Below are 23342 nucleotides of genomic sequence, written 5' to 3'. Positions count from 1 at the left end.
CCAGGCGACAACTGGGGACGAGAGGATACATTTGGACTCCAGCAGCTTTTAAAGCTGATGTTTGGACATGTTTTTGTTTAAAAACAAATGAAAGCAGTTACGACTGGGGACGAGAGGATACAGTGGACTCCAGCAGCTTTTAAAGCTGATGTTTGGACATATTTTTGTTTAAAAACAAATGAAAGCAGTAACAACTGAGGACGAGAGGATACAGTGACTCCAGCAGCTTTTAAAGCTGATGTTTGGACATATGGTTTCCTTACAACTAAGGACGAGAGGATACAGTGACTCCAGCAGCTTTTAAAGCTGATGTTTGGACATATTTTGGTTTGAAAACAAATGAAAGCAGTTACGACTGAGGACGAGAGGATACAGTGACTCCAGCAGCTTTTAAAGCTGATTTTGGACATATTTTGGTTTGAAAACAAATGAAAGCAGTTACAACTAAGGACGAGAGGATACAGTGGACTCTAGCAGCTTTTAAAGCTGATGTTTGGACATATTTTGGTTTGAAAACAAATGAAAGCAGTTACGACTGAGGACGAGAGGATACAGTGACTCCAGCAGCTTTTAAAGCTGATGTCTGGACATATTTTGGTTTGAAAACAAATGAAAGCAGTTACGACTGAGGACGAGAGGATACAGTGACTCCAGCAGCTTTTAAAGCTGATGTTTGGACATATGGTTTCAAAACAAATGAAAGCAGTTACAACTAAGGACGAGAGGATACAGTGGACTCTAGCAGCTTTTAAAGCTGATGTCTGGACATATTTTGGTTTGAAAACAAATGAAAGCAGTTACAACTGAGGACAAGAGAATACAGTGACTCCTTGAGCTTTTAAACCTGATAATTGGAGATATTATGGTTTCAAAACAGATGAAGGCAGTTACGACTGAGGACAAGATGATACAGTGACTCCAGCAGCTTTTAAAGCTGATGTTTGGACATATTTAGGTTAAAATAAATACAGTATATGTGTATCTAAGGTTGGAGAAGGCAACTATTAGGGAGTTGAGATCAACATGTGGGTCGTAGTAAAACCCATCGAGGTTGTTAGCATCTAGAGAGGTTCGTCAGTCCTAATATAACATGAGGAGTTACGATTATATGATCCTAAGTGTGGCTGTAAAATGTTTTTTTGGGGCAGTAAATATAACGGCTGTTGGTGGTTTACCATAGGATACACTGATCACCATCTTTTGTTACAACTAGGGGGCGCAGTAGGTAACCCAACCTAATAAATGATATGTACGATGACAATGGATTAAGATTCCACGTAAGACAAGGCCAGAAAATTCTTGAAAACAAGTTCAAATTGTAACAGTTTCATGTACAGATGGTAAAGAAGTGATTTCAGCTCTACTGAAGCTTGACTAGAACATGACGTCGGTAAATGACGAGTTAATCTCATTCTCTACGAGGCCACACATCATCCTGGAGCGAGCGTTGGACAGTAAACACGGCGTTGGCAGAGATCGATACCGTGAGACGTACGTTTTTCTCGTCCGTTCCTCGCCGAGATTCCCACCACAGCTGCCGCTTCCTGTTGGCCGAGTGGTTTGTTCTGTTTCCGTCCAGATCCTCCTCCTCGCACATGTCGTCATCCTTCTGGTCCTGAAACAACAGAGATAGTCGTGATCCTCCCTCAACGACTTTGAAGTCGGACACGAGTTGAAGACACCGTTCTGGAGGCTTTAACACACAAGTGTCTTGAACTATAGCCAAGGTTAAATAACGGCAAGTTTAAAGCATTTATGTGAAAGTTTTCTTTGTTAAAAAATAGACTTTAAAATGTTCTTCTTATAACTAGAACCTGAGATTCTTTTACATTTTTTAAATAGAGCAGAATAACTTAATTTAATAATGGTTTAATTCGTTTTTTTATCGAATAATTTCATAAAATAATGTGAATATTAAAAGGTTGATCAAATGAAAAAAAAGTGAATATCTTAAATTGAATGTTTTTTTACATACTGTATATAACTTTAAATATGAATCCCAATAACTAAAAAAAAGTTCAAAATTTTTGTCTTTTTTAGTTTGTCGCCTTTTAAATTCAATATAAAATGTTGGCATCATTACGCTGACATTTTTACGTTGAATTTAAAGAATTATGAATATAATAATTTAGAAAAAGTATGTTTGAATTATTGGAAATAGAATTTAAAACTCTACGTGTTTTCTTATTTATGTCACTAGTCTTTGAATAATAAATCAATGATCCACTAAAAATATTTGCACAGATTTAAAATTCATTTTATTGTTTCCAACTGTTTGCTGTATAAACTGCCACTTTTTATTTTCTTTTAAATTACAATAACACACTGAACTCCTTCACTACTGCAGATGATTTAATATAAAATAATTAAAAACACATTTTTTTATTATTTAAAAATAAAAATATCAATCTTTCAATATAGAAAAAAAGCAATAAAAAAATAAATTAAACAGTTCAATAAAGAAGTGAGTGAATTTAGTTTCTATAATAAAATAAAATAAAACAAGTCTCAACATTAAATTGAATATTATTATGACACTGGATTTTCTTCCATACAGCCATTGGTCAAGGCTCAGGTCGTGGAGGCAGCATTTTAAATACAGAGGCCCAGACTTGAGCGACATCATTTCTCCAGTGGAGACTTGGACTAGACCTCGACTTAGAAACTTCCTCCATCACCTCCAACATCAAGTGTCACAGTCAGTGTCTCGATGGAGGCGCAACACACTCTGGCGGAGGAATCAATAGTGTGTACAACGACCCTGTAACATTTACGGGGAACTATAAAAACACAGATCCGTGAGTCCATTATAGCTCAGATGCTGATGAAGGTGTTTTGATTTTGTCCAGAGTTTCACACGTGAAGTTCAAACCAAGATTTTTTCAGAATCTTGAGTTTCAAAACAAAAACACCAGAGAAGATTTTCTGCCCTTTTAAGTCCATTTCTCTGCGGTTTCTTTGGCCAAATGTGGAGATGTTAGCGAGACACCAATAACGCCGAGGTCGGCGGAATTTTGTCCCCCGGAGGCGTTTGAACTATTGTTTCAGTTGAGGTGAAATAATCTGTTGAGAAACAATGACTTTGGACGGAAGACAAAGTAGATCCAGATTATTTTTTCAGTGTCTCTCTGGTCGGGTCAGGATTGACAGTGAAGCAACAAAGACGTTCTGCTAAAGATTCATGTTCATTTTCGTTGAATAACCTAAAACAAACCCCAGAAATGTAGTTTATTTAAAGAGTATTAACATTATTATTGGACACTTTGCTTACGTTTTCATTCTCTCATAAAATATACAATGTTTATCCATTTTATCATCTTCTTTTTAAACAATACTTATCATTATGTATATTATTCATCATTATTATTATGACTTCTTTCGTTGACTGTTAGGGATAAAAGTTTTTTTTTTTTTAACTTACAATGTTATTATTGTACATTATAATTTAATATATATATAATTATCTTTTAAATGTTATAATTTATTATCATATTTACACTTAATGCTACCTTTTTATCCAAAATATGTCCTTATTTATTTCTCAAGTATTTCAATAAAAAAAAGGATTTGCTGTGTTGCACAGTACTGCATGTATTTCAATTTTATTTTATTTTATCTTATTGACCAATCCTTTGCTACAATTTTGCCTCCATTCTTAAATGACCAAAATATATATTATTAAAAAACATATTGAACTTGGTCACCTCTACAGATTATTTAGTATTAAATTATTTATTTATTATTATTATTATTATTATTAATAAAATATATATTATTAAAAAACATATTGAACTTGGTCACCTCTACAGATTATTTAGTATTAAATTATTTATTTATTATTATTATTATTATTATTATTAATAAAATATATATTATTAAAAAACATATTGCAATTGGTCACCTATACAGACTATTTAATATTAAATTATTTATTTATTATTATTATTAAAATATATAGTATTAAAAAACATATTGAACTTGGTCACCTTTACAGACTATTTTATATTAAAATTATTTATTTATTATTATTAAAATATATATTATTAAAAAACATATTGAACTTGTTCACCTATACAGACTATTTAATATTAAATTATTTATTTATTATTATTATTAAAATATATATTATTAAAAAACATATTGAACTTGGTCACCTTTACAGACTATTTAATATTAAAATTATTTATTTATTATTATTAAAATATATATTATTAAAACACATATTGAACTTGTTCACCTAAACAGACTATTTAATATGAAATTATTTATTATTATTATTATTAAAATATATATTATTAAAAAACATATTGAACTTGGTCACCTATACAGACTATTTAATATTAAAATTATTTATTTATTATTATTAAAATATATATTATTAAAAAACATTGAACTTGGTCACCTATACAGACTATTTTATATTAAAATAATGTATTTATTATTATTAATTTTATTATTAAAATATATATTATTAAAAAACATATTGAAATTCCTTCGCCTATACAGAAGATTTAATAATAAATTATTTTAAAACTAATATCTGTTGTAAATAATTCATATTAATAGCAGAGTAAACCCTTTATCTCTAAATAAAACTCACTAATTGTGACAAGTACGTCAAGTACGATTGTTACATAAAAATGTCCGAGACACTTGGACCTGGTCAGACTGTTCCTTCAGAACCGGGTCGTAATGACTCCAGCAGTGTCTCCAGTTTCACATCAGTTACGGCAGACGGATCCATCCTCAGATCGATCGTCCAGGAATCTTGCATCGATGGAGTTTCTCGAATCACGAGGCCATGTTTAATTTAATCTCCGTCTATTTCAGTCCAAGGGAGGAGGCTTCGGCTCGGACCCAACATTTACACATGTATTCGGACTCCACAATGTTGTCGTTTGGATACACACTTCACCGCACACTTCACTGGTTTCTACTGGGTTGTGCAAAAGTTTCGCAATGCTACTGCCCCCTGCTGTCACGTTGAGGTAATTTGATGTTCACTATTGGTTCTTTTAATGAATAGTTGCCTCTTGTGTCTAATTTTAAAATAGAAATCTCCACTTTTAAGTAACTTTAGTAACTAGAATACTTCTCTACACAGAATTGACGTATAATGTATTCATTACAACTAAATCTTTAAATATATTTTAATACATTTCATTAAAATGAAGTTGATCCGGTATGATATGTTTTCAAAATAAAATATAAAAGTCTAAAAATTGTTGTTAGTTAGACGTGTAGTTTTACCTACAACTTTTTGAGGCTAACTTGTTCCAACAACTACCGAGACTCAAACGGTTGAAGTAGCCAAGTCTTTTTTTTCAGTACTTAGATCTAACCTTAAAATCCTCTAATAAATATAATTAACAGAAACAAGTAACATTGAAATCCAATACAAATTGATTGAATTGAAACCTACTGAATTGTTTACATGCTAGCTTAGCTATAGGCTAACAGTGCTAGCATCGGTGAGATAAAATTAACCACCCGTAAAACTTTGTATTTTTGTGTATGTCGAAAATTAGAATCTAAACTATGAATTCAAATGTCAAATATAGACATTAAGGAACCTTAACTTTTGTTTTGAAATAAATGTATGGATTTCATGTTCGTGGTACATATTGTATCTATTTGTATAAAGTATTCATTAAAAATATATATATTTAAACACATTTTAATACATTTTATTATTAAAATGTTGAAGTTGATCCGGTATTATGTTTTCAAAATAAAATATAAAAGTCTAAAAATTGTTAGTTAGACGTGTAGTTTTACCTAAAACTTTTTGAAGCTAACTTGATCCAACAACTACTAAGACTCAAACTTTTGAAGTAGCCAAGCTCTTGAGCAGAAGTTTTTATTTTTCAGTACTTATATCTTACCTTTAAATCCTCTTATAAATATAATTAATAGAAACAAGTAACATTCAAATCAAATATAAATTAATTAAATTGAAACCTACTGATTTGTGTACATGCTAGCTTAGCTTTAGGCTAACAGTGCTAGCATCGGTTGGATAAAATAAACCACCCGTAACACTTTGTATTTTTGTGTATGTCGAAAATCAGAATCTTAACTATGAATTCAAATGTCAAATATAGACATTAAGGAACCTTAACTTTTGTTTTGAAATAAATGTATGAATTTTAAGTTTTCGTGGTACATGTTGTGTCTATTTTTCTTTTGTATTTTACACAATACTATATCCTAACACAAAATGTAATGTGGTGTTCTCATCACTTGTATCTCTCCACTGTTGTGTAAACGCCGATGAGCCAAACATATGGTCGTCGTCCATCATGGCCGAACAACAGACGTCTCTCTCTCTGCAACTCTACACCGGCGTCCTCACCATCAGCTCCTCGACGGGCTCCTGCAGCCAGAGGCGGATCAGCGTCGCCAGCGTGTAGTAGAGGATCAGCAGCATGATGGGGTTCACGAAGTGGTTCCACTGTCTCTTGGAGTGAACGATGAGCTTCCAGGTGTGGTGGCAGTTGCTCTGGATGACGGGAGTAATACCGAAGTACCTGCAGAGGAAGATTCAAATGTTAGAATGAAAACACTTTATATCGACTTTAATGGTGAAAAGGTGTGTATTGACAGGAATCTGATGATACAATATGTATCATGATACAGGCGCAATAATACGATATATAGTGATACTGTAGTAACAAGCATGTATATTTGTAGTATTGTCGAGTAATTGACTCTGGTGTTGATGAATTTACAGACCACATGACTCTTGACAACATACGATATATTATGATACTGTAGGAACAAGGATATATTTGTAGTATTTTGGAGTCCTTTGTGTACTTGGAGTACTTTTAGTATTGTCAAGTACTTGACGCTAGTGTTGCAGAATTTACAGACCACATGACTCTTGACAACAGAGGATATACTTTGATACTATAGGAACAAGGATATATTTGAAGTATTGTCGAATCCTTTGAGTACTTGTAGTATTGTCAAGTACTTGACTCTAGTGTTGCAGATATTTACAGACCACATGACTCTTGACAACATATGATATACTTTGATTCTGTAGGAACAAGGACATATTTGTAGTATTGTCAAGTATCTAGATTATTTGGAGTATTTGTAGTATTGTCGAGTACTGGACTCTGGTGTTGCAGTATTTACAGACCACATGACTCTTGACGAAGTCGTAACTGCTTTCATTTGTTTTCAAACCAAAATATTTCCAAACACCAGCAGCTTAAAAAAGCTGCAGGAGTCACTGTATCCTCTCGTCCTCAGTCATCGCCACAATCACGCGGGGTTTCTTTGTTCCTCTAGCCAAGAAGGACCTAATAACTGCTGCCATCTAGTGGCCGAAAGGTTAATTGCTACAGAAAAAAGAACAAAGTCGTGAATATTTCTTTGTTTATTTCAAATAAAAATATATAATTATTTTTATTAAATACACACTTTATTGAAATATAAACCAATAGATAACTATCATGAAAATAAAATATAAATCCCAAAAATCTATTAAAAAATAATTATTTTAAAAGAATGTATTGAAAAAATAAATCAATACCGTGCAGTATCTGGAAAAAATATATCGTGATATATCAGTGTATCTGTATTATCTCACACCACTATGTTCGTGATATATCAGTGTATCTGTAATATCTCACACCACTATGTTCGTGATATATCAGTGTATCTGTATTATCTCACACCAACATGTTGTCTTGTCCAGTAGCATCTGGTGTCTGCAGAAACAACAGGAAGCTCACCGACCAATGGCGACAGATTTTAAAAAGCGCCGCACGTCGTGTAAAGCGGGAAAAACCCTGAGTCACATCAGGGGGGAACTTCCATTGTGAGTCCCGGTCGCAGGAAGTGGAAGCAAGTCCTCGCTCACTCAGCGCCGGTTACACAGCGAGGTCGGCTCGCTTGTCAACACGAACAATTAGGGCAGGTAGTGCGTCGGCGCGTCGACCAATGAGAGCGCGGCAGGGTCGGACATGTGCGGACATGGAGGCCGAGGTGCGACTTTCATCATCACACTGGGCCTCAGTGCTCCACGCCGGGCAGGACAGAAATACCTCAGAGCCGTGGAAAGTCAACACGGACGATGAAACGAGTCGTTCATGGAGAAGAACTATCAGACGCTGGCAGACGCTCAGAGATACAGCACAAGGGAAGCTTCTTTCCAAGAGTCGCACATTGTCTCCGGTGCTGAGTGATCGAGGCTTGATGTCCTCACCTGTGAGCTCGGCTCAACCGTCTCTGCAGGTTTTTATAAATTGAATTTTTTTATGAAGAAAGATTCTCAACTTCAGGCTATTTTCAGGATCCCAGTTGTTTAAGGTTCTTATCTACATCTTCACATTTTGCAAAATATTTTTATTAAGTATGATGACGTCTTAGACTGTGTGAAACACAATTCTAATTCTAGGCACCTTAACGCATACTGTTCCCAAATATATTCTTATATTTCCGCAAAACGGACAGTGTGTCTTATGTACTAATTCTGGTTTTACTTACTGACCTTGAAGCAATTTTATGGGATACAGAGCGCTCAAACTTCTGTCATAATGTGTTTTTATGCCTCGTAGTATTAATCCCTAAAACTTGGAAGTATTACTATGCAAGGCTCCGAAGTATAAGTCCACGAAGCTCGGAAGTATTACTCTGCAAGACTCCTTAGTATTACTGCGCAACGCTCCTTAATATTACAAAGCAAAGGTTCCTTAGTATTACTCCACAAGGCTCTGTAGTATTACTCCGGTAGGCACTGTGGTATTACTTTGTGAGGCTCTGAGGTATAACTCTGTGAGGCTCCGAGGTATTACTCTGTGAGGCTCCGAGGTATTATTCTGTGAGACTCCGAGATATTACTCTGTGAGGCTCCGAGGTATTACTCTGTGAGGCTCCGAGGTATTACTCTGTGAGGCTCCGAGGTATTACTCTGTGAGGCTCCGGGGAATTACACTGTGAGGCTCCAAGGTATTACTCTGTGAGGCTCCAAGGTATTACTCTGTGAGGCTCCGAGGTATTACACTGTGAGGCTCCGAGGTATTACTCCGAGAGGCTTAAAGGTATTACTCTGTGAGGCTCTGAGGTATTACTCTGTGAGGCTTCGAGGTATTACTCTGTGAGGCCCTGAGGTATTACTCTGTGAGGCTCCAAGATATTACTCTGTGAGGCCCCGAGGTATTACTCTGTGAGGCTCAGAGGTATTACTCTGTGATGCTCCGAGATATTACTCTGTGAGGCTCCGAGATATTACTCTGTGAGGCTCAGAGGTATTACTCTGTGATGCTCCGAGATATTACTCTGTGAGGCTCCGAGATATTACTCTGTGAGGCCCCGAGGTATTACTCTGTGAGGCTCCAAGGTATTACTCTGTCTGGCTACGGAGTATCACTTTGGGAAGATCCAAAGTATTACTCGGTGGTATTACTCCACGAAGGTCCAAAGTATTACTCCATGAGGCTTTGTGGTATTAGTTTGTGAGGCCCTGAAGCCACACCCACTAATGAATGCGTCTGACAATGAAGAAAACACTTTGATACAATACTTTTTGTCCAGGACTAAGATTGATAGTAATATTCTCCACATGAGTGATTGCGTTTGACAAACCCTGTACTAGACTCTCAACATATTTATATGCGTTATATTGACTGAAAAAAGAGCAAGAGGGGCACACGAGGGTCAACAAAGCTTGTGATGGATTTCACGAGCGTAAAGAAAGACAAAGACATAATTAAAGTAGTTAATCTGATGTTTTGTTTCACGCGCCGCTGACCTTCAGACCCGTGATGAAGTGTCGACAACAATAACTGGGATCACGGCGTGAAACAATGAAGCGACTCCTTCAGCCATAATGAGCTTCTTCAACGGTCAATACTGGTCGTTATCATCTGCCACCCTGGACATGGGGGGGTGACATGGATCGGTCCAAGGCAGCCTCAACTGTAAATAGTCTCTATCCTGACACACAGAAGTCCGGAGAACAAACGAGAACCACTGCGATCGATGCGGGACTGACAACCGAGGACACACACAAGACGACTTCATTGAAGAGCAGATTTAGATCTGAGGTGATTCACTGTAACTATATATTCATTATTAGTCCTTTGATATTGAGCAGGAGGTGAAACTCCAAGGCTTCCATTCAATATTGCACTTTTTTAGGATTTTAAGGCAGTGAAAAATAGAATAAAAATGTAGTTGTCAAATTTACAACGTGATAATAACTGCAAACAGACATGAATAATCAGCCCAAGATAAGGATTTTGAACTATTTGACACATTTCCAAAAACAAATTTTTACTTTTGGCTCGTTCATTTACTTTTTAAGTCAGTATTCAGGTTTTTTTTAGCTGCTGTGGCAGGACTTGAAACATTCATGAACTAAAACTAATATTTTGTTATAATAGTTATTGACTCAAAGATGTAAAACAAACGACGGTGAAAATCACTTGCAAACTCACTTTCTAACTCTGTAAACTCTTCATAACTCACTCCACTCTTTATTTACAACACCCTTTTTTCCCTCACTCCCTCTCAGTGAACTCATCCCTGCTGCTGCTTGTGTTTCATATTGTCGTCATGTTGCCAAATATTATAGTAAATCCCTTATTTCTCACTTTCATAAACCGTTAATCCTTCATACATATATATAAATATGTGTAAACATATATATAATGTATATATACTGTATATAGTCTGTTTTTGCGTACTACCGTAATGACTGTTATACAAGTTTAATTTTTGAGATAGGTTCACAGTTGATTTATTTGAACTGTAAACAAACAATTCAACAATACTGTATTTGAATTCATACATCCATGTTGCTATGACAAAAATGATTGACTGCAAAGCATTAAAGGACCTCTATAGGACAATTTGATATATTGCGATATATTGTGATACTGTAGTGATAAAAGATATATTTGTAGTATTTACAGACCACATGACCCTTAACAAAGTCGTAACGGCTTTCTTTTGTTTTCAAACCAAAATACATCAGCTTTAAAAGCTGCTGGAGTCACTGTATCCTCTCATCCTCAGTCATAGCCAATATCTCGCTGGATTTAATTGTTTCTTTAGGACGGAATGACTGCCGCCGTCTAGCTGTCGGAAGTTTTATTGCAGCAGAAAAATGAACAAACAGCGTAAACATTTGTATGTTAATTGCAAAAAAATAATATATATATGTATATATATATTTTACACAAACATTACTAAGAACACTTCAGTACAGTGGTCTTGAATATCGATACAGGATCATGGAAAAGAATGTCTATATTTTCTAACACCCCTAGAATTTAATGTTAGATACTGTAAAAGACTGTTAAATTCAAAAGAGACCCAGAGTTTAAAAGGAGCTCCTGTGACTGAGTCTTACCTCCATCTCAGAGGGTTCCTGCAACAGGTCTACTAAGATCCATCTTGAGATGCCTACAGGAGGACGGAGGTGGAAGTCACGGCTGATTAAAAACCCTGACAAGATGCTAAACTTGCGGCTCCGCCGGTGTAAACACGAGCCCACGAGAGTTGGGTTCGAAGCGAGATCTAATTAGAGAGCATCACATCTGGATAAACACATCCATCCAGCGGTGACAGAAAACCTGTTTGTGCAAACACTCCAGCGGTGGATTTCTTGCTGGTGAACATTCTTGACATTCCGCAGCGGAGTGATGTGAATAATGAAGGTTGGCATGAGGTTTTTTTTTTTACTCCACCACAGACGGACGATCGCTACGGATTTGATAGCAGCTCGTCGGCTTCTTCATGCATAATGAAACAGCTGTTTGTAGTGCGGCGACTAAAAGCTCGGCTGATGATGGTATTGACCTGCGGTGATCCACAGCTTCGCCTTTTTCGGCACCTTCTTGTTTGCAACAATAGTAAATATTTATTATCTTTTAAACAAACTTGCCTCCGCCAGAATAAATACAGTTGATGGCTCAGCAGATGAGTTCACTCAGGATTTCTTGTTTTCTTTTAAACTGTCCGTGGGAGCAAATCTCTATAGAAGTGACTCAGAAATGTCTCAGCTGCTCAAAGCAGGGGCTTGAGAGAGCAGCTAGAGGGGCTTTATAGGGCAGATATCTGTCTTCAAAGTAGGGGCTTGAGAGAGCAGCTAGGGGGCTTTATAGAGCAGATATCTGTCCGCAAAGTAGGGGCTTGAGAGAGCAGATAGAGGGGCTTTATAGGGCAGATATCTGTCTTCAAAGTAGGGGCTTGAGAGAGCAGCTAGGGGGCTTTATAGAGCAGATATCTGTCTTCAAAGTAGGGGCTTGAGAGAGCAGCTAGGGGGCTTTATAGAGCAGATATCTGTCCGCAAAGTAGGGGCTTGAGAGAGCAGATAGAGGGGCTTTATAGGGCAGATATCTGTCTTCAAAGTAGGGGCTTCAGAGAGCAGCTAGAGGGGCTTTAAAGAGCAGATATATGTCCGCAAAGTAGGGGCTTGAGAGAGCAGCTAGAGGGGCTTTATAGGGCAGATATCTGTCTTCAAAGTAGGGGCTTCAGAGAGCAGCTAGAGGGGCTTTAAAGAGCAGATATATGTCCGCAAAGTAGGGGCTTGAGAGAGCAGCTAGAGGGGCTTTATAGGGCAGATATCTGTCTTCAAAGTAGGGGCTTCAGAGAGCAGCTAGAGGGGCTTTATAGAGTAGATATCTGTCCGCAAAGTAGGGGCTTGAGAGAGCAGCTAGAGGGGCTTTATAGGGCAGATATCTGTCTTCAAAGTAGGGGCTTGAGAGAGCAGATAGAGGGGCTTTATAGGGCAGATATCTGTCTTCAAAGTAGGGGCTTGAGAGAGCGGCTAGAGGGGCTTTAAAGAGCACATATATGTCCCCAAAGTAGGGGCTTGAGAGAGCGGCTAGAGGGTCTTGAGAGAGCGTGTGGAAGGACCTGAAAGAGCAGATAGAAGTCTGCAAATTAGGGGCTTCAGAGAAAAGGTGGAGGGGCTTGAGAGAGCAGAGAGTTGTCTGCAAAGTAGGGGCTTTTAAATAAAGATCCGCCAACGTTAACGCTGATCTAAACAGAGATATAGTTCACCTTTGCATGAGTCACATTGACAAGTTCATAAAAGCAATAAATTATGACGGTAATAAATAACAACTCTAACCCAGGCAGCTGCAGGGATGAGTTCACTGAGAGGGGGTGAGATTAAGAAGTTAAAAACACATGAGTACTTACTCAACGGGTCCACCATAAAAGTCCAGAAGTTATTTGTAAATGTGTCAAGTGTATAGTGTGCCTTAAAGTTTGATCCACTGGTGGAGATTATGTCCAACAGTTCAAGTGAATCCTCTGAGTTCGACTAGTCATGTCTGCAGGAATCAAGACTTCAAGAGCGGCTCTGGACTGACCTGATGAAGTCGTCGTCAGGGGAGATGGACTCCTGGAAGAACTGGAACTGGTAGAGGTAGAGGACGATCAGGTGTCCGGCGCTGAAGATGGCCATGAGGACGCACATGCAGCTGAAGATGAGGGTGCTGAAGGTCCGGCACAAGGACCACCAGGTGCACAGGAAGAGGAAGATGGAGAAGTAGACGGCCGAGGTCAGCGAGGGCAGCATCATACCTGCGGGAAGAAGGCGTCACTTTGAGGTTCACCACGAGTTTGATCGCGTCCTCGCTCACCTGTCGCCCCCAACAAGATGGTGACCACCACCTTCCCGGCCGTGGTGATCAAGTTCCCGATGATCTCCTTCCCTTTGGACACGACCTCCGCCACGATCCGAAGCACCTTCCTCTTCGTGCTCTCCTTCGCCTCCTCCTCCTCATCCTCCTCCTCGTCCTCCTCGTCCTCGTCCCCCTCGAACTCTTCGTCCTCCTCGTCCTCTCCGGCCTCGTAGCCGGCCTCGAAGTCCTCCTCCAGCAGGATGTTGTCGTCCAGACTCAGCTTCTCCTCTTCGTCCTGAGATGAGTGACATGGAAAGATGTCATCAGAATACTGACCGTTTCAAATGTCAAAAGTTTTTGATTTTTTTTTTAAAGAGTTTTTATTGAATAATTTAATAGAAATTATCAAAATGTTCATAATGTTTTCACGTTCATTTCACGTAAAATGTGTGTAATGTAGTGTTTAGTGTAAAAATAATAATTATGGAAATTTGAATATTAAACTCTGTGTGTATCCTTACTTTTGATTTATTTTTTTCCACTATTTTTTAATTAAATTTTTATCTTCAGAAAAGAAGATTATTCAAGGTTTTAATAAAGACATTTTTTAATAAAATAATTAAAAATAATAATGAATAAATGCTTAATAAATCATATTTAAAGTTTCAACACGAGAGAAATACTGCCACGACAAAGTGTTGTGTTTACAATACAGAAAATAAAAGTTACTTATTCTGATAATTCCAATAATTAAAAAATACATTCTCTAAATTAAATATTTCTTTAATTCCTAGCCTTTCACATTTAGTATTTAAAGTGATACTATTAAACCAAAATCTTTATATTGAATTTAAAAGGCTCCAAATAAAAAAATATATAATAATAATTTTAAAAAAAATGCATTTTTTGGATTATTTTTTTATTTTTTTCCAAACAAAATTCAATGTTTCAATAAAGAAATGATTGAATTAAATACTTAAAAATAAAAATGTAATGCTTAGTGGGGTTTTAAGATTTGAAACATGAAGTCACCACAACAAAAAAATCCTATGTTGTGTTTACAACACTGGCAGAAGTTTCTTAATCTAATATACTCAATTCAATATTTCAAATACATTTTCTAAATTTAACATTTTTTAATTCCTAGCAATTTACATTCAGTAGTTAAGGTGGTACCATATACATATTTATATTGAATTTAAAAGGCTACAAACAGAAAAACATTTAATTTAGAGCTTTTATTTTTGAATTATTGGAACTAGAATAAGAAACTATGTGTTAAATAAATGATTAGTTTTGAATTTATTAGATTTTATTTAGAAAATAATTCTAAAAAAGAAGGAAAATTCATTGTTTTAATGAAGAAATGATTGAAATAAATTGTTTTTAAAAATAAATGTAAGTTAATACATTTGTTTTAACATTTGAAACGTAAATTCAAGCGTTCAATACAATATGCAGGTAGTGAGCGACAAAGTCCCAGAGCTCTCCTTGGTGCTGAAAACTGCTTCACCATGATAGTAATTATAAGAATAAGTAGTATAAGTAGTATAAGTATAAGAATCCTCATTAAAAAAAAGTGAATTTATGTTTATTTTAGATGGTTTTAAAAACATCCTGAAAAGGAATTCTCGTGTTTACGCTACATTACAGGTCAATGACTCTTGTTTCTAAGAAGAAAAAGTAAAGCAATGATTAGCAATAAAGCAATAAAGACAAAAGTTCTGCTACATTAAATATTAAATGCACCAGAAACACAGAACACAAGGAACATCTGGTGATGTATTGATGAAAATACGTGAGATTTATCACAATAAAAGACAATGAAGGTCATTGTTAACGTAAGAAATTGAGTGTTTTTGTGATTCCGTGAAAACTGGAAAAAGTCAACACGGACAGAAAGTGTTTTGCCGCTCGATAAGTTTACGGCAAACGTCTCGATTAGTTAGGAAATGTTTTGTAAACATTTCATGTCGAGCTGCGGTCGTTAAATGGCAGCAGACGTTCACTCGCTGTTCTGCTGGAATGGACCGAAAATTCCGATGGAACGTTTCCACAAAAGTGTCCCTGCGCTGCAGTTATGGAAAAAAAGGTTGGATTATTTTTGAGTGACGGGTCGAAACCAGCACTGGTTCTACTCAAGATCTCTCATTGATGACCGAGCTTCTGTTCCTGAAGCCACGTGACTCAAGAAAAAACATTATTAAAGATTATTACCAAATATTGAGCCTCCAAGAACCATATCCTGTTGTGGACAGTTTGGTAAATATATCTTTTGTGTTTCCTGCGACGTAAACGTCTAAAGGATTTCGGCAATATCCCACCTCCTGCAAATGTATCTAAAAAAGTAGGTCAGTCTACCGGGGGGTCTAAAGTTAGTGGAAAGTCAAAATAGCAGATCAGAGACAGAATTGTACCGTCGTCTTATTTTGAAAGTATAAGAAAAAAAGATTTGACTCTGGATTCTAAAAACTGTTTCTACAGCTTAATTTAAGTTAAATTAAAGACTTTTTAAGACTCTTTAAAATACAAAATAAATAAATGAAATGTATGACCAACTCAACAACCAACACTGAAAGGTTAAAGGTCAACTCTCCTGATTCGTATGTTTAAAATGTTGAAGTTTTTCACTCCAAGTAAAGTAAGTTCCTCATCATGACCATGTTTCAACTTATTACTTAATAAGGTTTGTCTGAAATCTGGGCGAACGAGAGGTTACGAGAGCCATTACGACGTAATAATGGCTTCACTCCTCCTCCAGCCAGCTGTAATTATGCCCGCTTTGTTTATACAAAGAGACCCTTGGAGGTGGAGACTTCTGGGATTGATGACACACGGTGACAAACCTCCATGTTTGACCAATCACAGCAGAGTGGAGGTGATTACGGTAAACAAGATTTAATCTCCAGAAAAAACAAAGTGTTTTAAGATAATTTTCTATTGTCAACATCTTTATTAAAAAGAGTTCCACATTTCTTTGGCTGTGTCTTTTGGCTCAGCTCTTTCTCCACAAGACACCTGATCTCCAACCTCCATCTGAGAAGCCGGTTCTCATGTCAGCGGCTTCAGATTCAACCTCAACCATCCAAGTGAGTTTGACGCGACTGACAAACCCGCCCGAGATCTCCAGCCTGGCATCACCAGGAGTTCCGTCCGTGAGAATTACGAGCAGAACCGCCTTCGACGGCAGGAATGCCGAGACCGGCCAGGACCAGTTTGGCTGGTGTCAACAGAAAAATCTCAGACGGGAAATTTTAAAAAAAAATAACGAATTGATTTGCTTCAACCAGAGATGTGAACGAAAGCGAACGACAGACTCAAATAAACAAACAACAACTCCGGGCGGAAAAGAAAAGGAAAACCAGTCAAGAGAAAGGAACGAGACCCACTTGTTCCTCTGCGTCAAAGTCGGCGTTGTACTGGGCCATGTCCTCGGGCGGCCTCTTCTGGACCAGACTGCGGCACAGCAGCCAGATGGCCAGGCCAGCCACGAACATGCCGATGTCGGGGACGAAGACTCGGATGCCGTTCCCAGCGTCCGCCCCGATCACACTGAGGGGAGAAGAACATGTTGAAGGACTCGGGAAGAAACTGGAGCAAGAACTTTATCTGACGTTTGATCTGCGCGGCCGAGACTTTATTTATTTCATTTATACTGAAGGGTTTAACGTGACTCAGCGATGTTGAGCAGACACGACTTGTTGTGATCCGAGGAGACGGATTCTGGGACATGAAGTGTGGAGAGATCCACGTCATGAACTTTTCAGTCCTGAGCTTTACGAGCTGATGATCCTGAAAGAATGGAGCTAAAAACAAGAACATGTTATAAAATATATTGTTTATATAATATAGTTTTTTTCCGTGTCAACATCTTTAAATCAATTAATAATATGGTTAGTCTATAAAAAAAAGTGTTTTTTTAATAAAGTATTTCATGAAGCAAATCCACCCTCAACAATCCTGATGATACTTTCGTCCACTTGTGACTCGATCACAAAATGAAATCTTAAAATCTTAGACTAAAAATTGTATTTTAATCTCAGTTTAGGTTTAAAAGTTTGTTGAACCATCTATAACAGGAAAAACCATTTGTCATAAATTGTATATTATATATATTGTATAAATTTCCATTAATAAAGTTCTACTTCAGTAGAAATGCCTGCTTTAAACGGTATTTTATTTCAAATATATATTTATTCAAGTATTTTTCTTTATTATTTTAGTCATTAATAGACTTTTGCGATCAAAAAAGGAGCTTATTACAAAAAATTAAAGAAAGAAAATGAAATTATGATGTGAAAAAGATGTTTAATTACATTACATTTATTTATATATATATATATATATATATATATATATATATATATTATTATTTATATTATATTATATATATTTACATTACAAATATAAAAAATAAACTTATTTAAACTCATTTTTCTTTTTTTTTCATTAACTCACTCTGACAAAAGACAGAGCCTAAAGAAAACTAAAAACGAATGTTTTAGAGATTAATGAATATATATTTTAAAAATCTGGTAAAAAAATATATATATATATTACTTGTTTTATGAGTTTCGAGAACATTTATCAGTTGAAAACAGGAATTCAATAACATTTTCAATAAAATAAAAAAATCTAAACATTAATTACATTAATTATGTTTAGCTTGTTTTATTATAGACTAACAAGTATGTTTAAAAAATCAGTTTTCCGTATTTTACTGTCATCAATAAATATCAATAAAGTTATCAATGAGCTGAAAATTGTCTTTTGCAAGTTCCTGCTTGAAACTTGAAAACTAAGACGATGGAAAAAGAATTTGTTTTAACATAATATTATTAAAAAGTGTATACATTTATTTTAAATATACATTTTAAGAACTATTGATTAACAATTGACTCCGAGTTATGTTCAGTATTTATAAAATATCAACATTAATTTTTATTTTCTTTCTATTAAAATTATTGAAATTATTTTTTAAATATAAAACAATTGAGAAAATTCTTAAGAATTACATTTATTTATTGTTTTAAAAAAAATCTGGTCTTAGAATAGAGCTGCTTTAAAACCTATTTTTTAAATTAATATATATATATATATTTATAAAAGGGATGTTGTAGGTTCCTAAGCCAGACGAGTGGTAAACAATGCAGTTGTTGTCATTATAGTCACAAACAAAACAACAGTTGTGCGATACAAGTCTTTGTTAGCACCAGTAAAAGACGCACAACTGCACCCGTGAGAGAACTTATTATTGCCTCTGTTATAAATTCCAGGAACCAGAACCTGCTCCCACCAGACTACTGTCTTTTATAAGCAGAACCACCGACTTTAATGAAACCTGGCTCGACCCGCCGAACCGAGTCAAAATCACGACAATATTTATCCGTTCAGAAGCAGGAACGCCATCAGGTTGGTTTGAAAACCGCGGCGGTTGCCATGGCCCGGCATCCACGTCTGGATTCCAGTGCCGGGCCGGTGCCGCCCGAGGACACGTTTTACGAGGTGTCATGATTGCTCGCGCGATTAAAGCAAATAAAAACTGTCCTTGAAATGACTAACAGCTTCTCAAATCCCTCCTCCCGTTCGAACCGATGTCTATTTCGGCTTTTATAGCGATCGCGGCGTTTCCTGCTCTGGGCCGCAGGACGGTGGTTTTCGGCGCTCCGGACTCCCAGAAAGTAAATAATTTTTTGATGAAAGGAAAACAAACGCCTGATTCTATGACGCTAATAAAAGAGAAAATCCTATTTGCAATATTCTGGGTGACTGTGGTCGGATGACGTGCGGAGGATCTGATCGTTCCTGCTCTGGACTCAGATCCTCAAAGTTGTCGCACTTTGTCAATCCTGCTGCTTGTGGTTCTGGCGTCGAGAGAAGGATTGAATGAAGAGAAAGAAGGAGGAGAAGAGATGGAGAGAAGACGACCTAGATGTCCAGGCTTTAAACTGTGATTGTGTGAAAAAACCTTTTGACAGACAAACTAAATCTACATTAATGTAAGACAGAGAGACACTTTTACAGTTAGAGTGTTAGAAGGACAGACAGAACCATAGAACGACAAAGAGAGAGACAGACAGGTAGAGAGACAGACAGGATGACACCTTTATATACATTTAAATAGACAGACAGGATGACGACCTCTAATGAAAAAGACAGACGAGTAGCGAGACAGACAGGATGACGACCTCTATATACATGAAAACAGACAGACAGGTAGAGAGACAGACAGGATGAAGACGTCAAAAACATTAAAACAGACAGACAGGATGACTACCTTTATATACATAAAAACAGACCGACAGGTAGAGAGACAGACAGGATGATGACATCTATATACATTTAAACAGACAGACGGGTAGACAGACAGGATGATGACCTCTATATACTTGAAAACAGACAGACAGGTAGAGAGACCGACTAGGATGACTAAATCGATATAAATTGAAACAGACAGACACGTAGAGCGACAGACAGGTTGATGACCTCTATATACATAAGCAGATAGACGGGTAGAGAGACAGACAGGATGACAACATCCATATACATGAAAACAGACAGACAGGTTGACAACCTCTATATACATGAAAACAGACAGACAGGGAGAGAGACACACAGGATGATGACCTCTAATAAAACAGACAGACAGGGAGAGCGACAGACAGGATGATGACCTCTAATAAAACAGACAGACAGGTAGAGAGACAGACAGTATGATGACCTCTAATAAAACAGACAGACAGGCTGAGAGACAGACAGGATGATGACCTCTAATAAAACAGACAGACAGGTAGAGAGACAGACAGGATGATGACCTCTAATAAAACAGACAGACAGGTAGAGAGACAGACAGGTTGACGACCTCTAATAAAACAGACAGACAGGTAGAGAGACAGACAGGATGATGACCTCTAATAAAACAGACAGACAGGTAGAGAGACAGACAGGTTGACGACCTCTAATAAAACAGACAGACAGGTAGAGAGACAGACAGGTTGACGACCTCTAATAAAACAGACAGACAGGTAGAGAGACAGACAGGTTGACGACCTCTAATAAAACAGACAGACAGGTAGAGAGACAGACAGGATGATGACCTCTAATAAAACAGACAGACAGGTAGAGAGACAGACAGGATGACGACTTCTAATAAAACAGACAGACAGGTAGAGAGACAGACAGGTTGACGACCTCTAATAAAACAGACAGACAGGTAGAGAGACAGACAGGTTGACGACCTCTAATAAAACAGACAGACAGGTAGAGAGACAGACAGGATGATGACCTCTAATAAAACAGACAGACAGGTAGAGAGACAGACAGGATGACGACTTCTAATAAAACAGACAGACAGGTAGAGAGACAGACAGGATGATGACCTCTAATAAAACAGACAGACAGGCTGAGAGACAGACAGGTTGACGACCTCCACATACACAAACAGACAAAGAGCTTCTTATCATCACATCTTAACAGCTTCTTCTCAGGAAAACAATGGTGTCAAGAGTCAAGAAGAGGAAGAACCAGGAGACTCTCAATTCTGATTGGCCGCCGATAAAGATCTCCCTTCGGGTCGCACTGTAACGTCGGGAGTGGATTTCAATTTTGGCCGGTTCCGGAGCAATAATGGACTTTTATGAGGAGAGACAGTTTCTTTATAAGAAAACCTTTAAGGTGTCGCTGCTGCCAGCACCAAGAAAATGAACCTTTTTCCTGGAATCAGCCTCGAAACTTAACGTTTTCCTGCGCCGCTGACGCTTTATGACCCATGATGCACCAGTAAAATAACCGTCACGAGTCACATCGGCCTTCAAACGGTTATTCATGAGCAGAATATGTGGATCATTATTCCTGATCTCAGGGGAAATATACATTAAATTGAATTTTTATCTGATAAATATACACTTTTGTGACACAATAACCTCTTTAAGAAATGAATGAGGCAAAAAAAAAGGTGTAAATAACTTTAAAAATCTGGTTTTATTATTACACGTTTGATTTTTATCACTTAATTTTAAGAATTAAATATTAATATAGAATGTATTTTCACTTTTAGACGTCTTGATGCTATATCTATATTTAATTTGGGTTTTTAACATGAGAATGTGAAATAAATTGTTATTTATTGACCATTTTATCAATCATTAGTTTCTCAAAATGGATGAAAGTTGCCACGGTAACGTATTATTGTTGGTTTTTCTTACCTTTCAAAACCGATTTGACGAATGGATTTCTCCCACCTGGAACCTGCAAATCATAAAAGAAATAATAATGAGAAATCTTGAATATATTTGCACAAGTAAAAAACATTTTTAAACTTGTTATAAAGTCCAGATCATCTTCATTAAAACAAGGCTGGAGTGGTTTCATGTGTAACGTGTTCAATGGAGGACGAGGATGAAGAATGTGAGCGAGAGCAGTCGGGACAGGTTCAAGTTCCTGGACGTCACTCAAGACACTTCCAGGTATTCAGGAGAGACGACTAGAGACGACTGGATCCTGACGTTTGTTCTCCTGCCAGGAAAACTGAAGAACGCAGAGCGACTGAACATGAATGAGGAAGAAGATTGTTTGTGTCGCAGCGTCAGTTGAAGAAAGTGAGACAAATGTGTGAATGATTGTTGTTGTTGTTGTTGTTGCTGTTGCTGTTGCTGTTGCTGTTGCTGTTGTTGTTGTTGTTGCTGTTGCTGTTGCTGTTGCTCTACTACAAGTGTCTGACAGATGCTCTCGCTCAGAGAAGGACGATTTAGATATGCATGGAAAAGACTTTGAGAATCAGACAGACAGGTAGAGAGAAAGACAGGATGACGACCTCTATAAACATGAAAACAGACAGACAGGTAGAGAGAAAGACAGGATGACGACCTCTATAAACATGAAAACAGACAGACAGGTTGAGAGACAGACAGGATGACGACCTCTATAAACATGAAAACAGACAGACAGGTAGAGAGAAAGACAGGATGACGACCTCTATAAACATGAAAACAGACAGACAGGTTGAGAGACAGACAGGATGACGACCTCTATAAACATGAAAACAGACAGACAGGTAGAGAGAAAGACAGGATGACACAGACAGGAAGACAGACAGACAGGATGCCACCTCTATATACATGAAAACAGACAGACAGGTTGAGAGACAGACAGGACGACACAGACAGGAAGAGAGAGACAGACAGGATTCCACCTCTATATACATGAAAACATACAGACAGGTTGAGAGACAGACAGGACGACACAGACAGGAAGACAGACAGACATGAGGCCACCTCTATATACATGAAAACAGACAGACAGGTAGAGAGACATATAGGATGACGACCTCTATATACATGAAAACAGACAGACAGGAAGAGAGAAAGACAGGATGACGACCTATATATACATGAAAACAGACAGACAGGAAGAGAGAAAGACAGGATGACGACCTATATAACATGAAATCAGATAGACAGGTAGAGAGAAAGACAAGATGACGACCTCTATATACATGAAAACAGACAGACAGGTTGAGAGACAGACAGGACGACACAGACAGGAAGAGAGAGACAGACAGGATGCCACCTCTATATACATGAAAACAGACAGACAGGTAGAGAGACAGACAGGATGACACCAATATATACATGAAAACAGACAGACAGGTAGAGAGACAGACAGGATGACACCAATATATACATGAAAACAGACAGACAGGAAGAGAGATAGACAGGATGACAACCTCTATTTACATGAAAACAGACA

At 37.2% G+C, this 23342-nt stretch overlaps 1 protein-coding gene across 2 annotated transcripts in view; it reads right to left on the bottom strand.

Moving 5' to 3' along the window:
* Positions 1-23342, bottom strand: part of piezo2b (piezo-type mechanosensitive ion channel component 2b) — a 117104-nt gene that overhangs the window by 63079 nt on the left and 30683 nt on the right. For both annotated transcript variants that reach the window (XM_087810878.1, XM_087810877.1), the window contains exons 4-9: positions 21800-21842; positions 16985-17147; positions 13614-13890; positions 13341-13554; positions 6356-6530; positions 1496-1615 (exon numbers count right to left, since the gene is read on the bottom strand). In XM_087810878.1, coding sequence (XP_087667004.1) covers positions 1496-1615; positions 6356-6530; positions 13341-13554; positions 13614-13890; positions 16985-17147; positions 21800-21842 — 992 coding nt within the window. The remainder of the gene's footprint in view (positions 1-1495; positions 1616-6355; positions 6531-13340; positions 13555-13613; positions 13891-16984; positions 17148-21799; positions 21843-23342) is intronic.

This window comes from Callionymus lyra, chromosome 16, assembly GCF_982586985.1.
Source record: "Callionymus lyra chromosome 16, fCalLyr1.hap1.1, whole genome shotgun sequence".
NCBI classification, from domain to species: domain Eukaryota; kingdom Metazoa; phylum Chordata; class Actinopteri; order Syngnathiformes; family Callionymidae; genus Callionymus; species Callionymus lyra.
The sequence above is the reverse complement of the archived record's forward strand: the minus strand, read 5'-3'. Positions and strand labels throughout refer to the sequence as shown.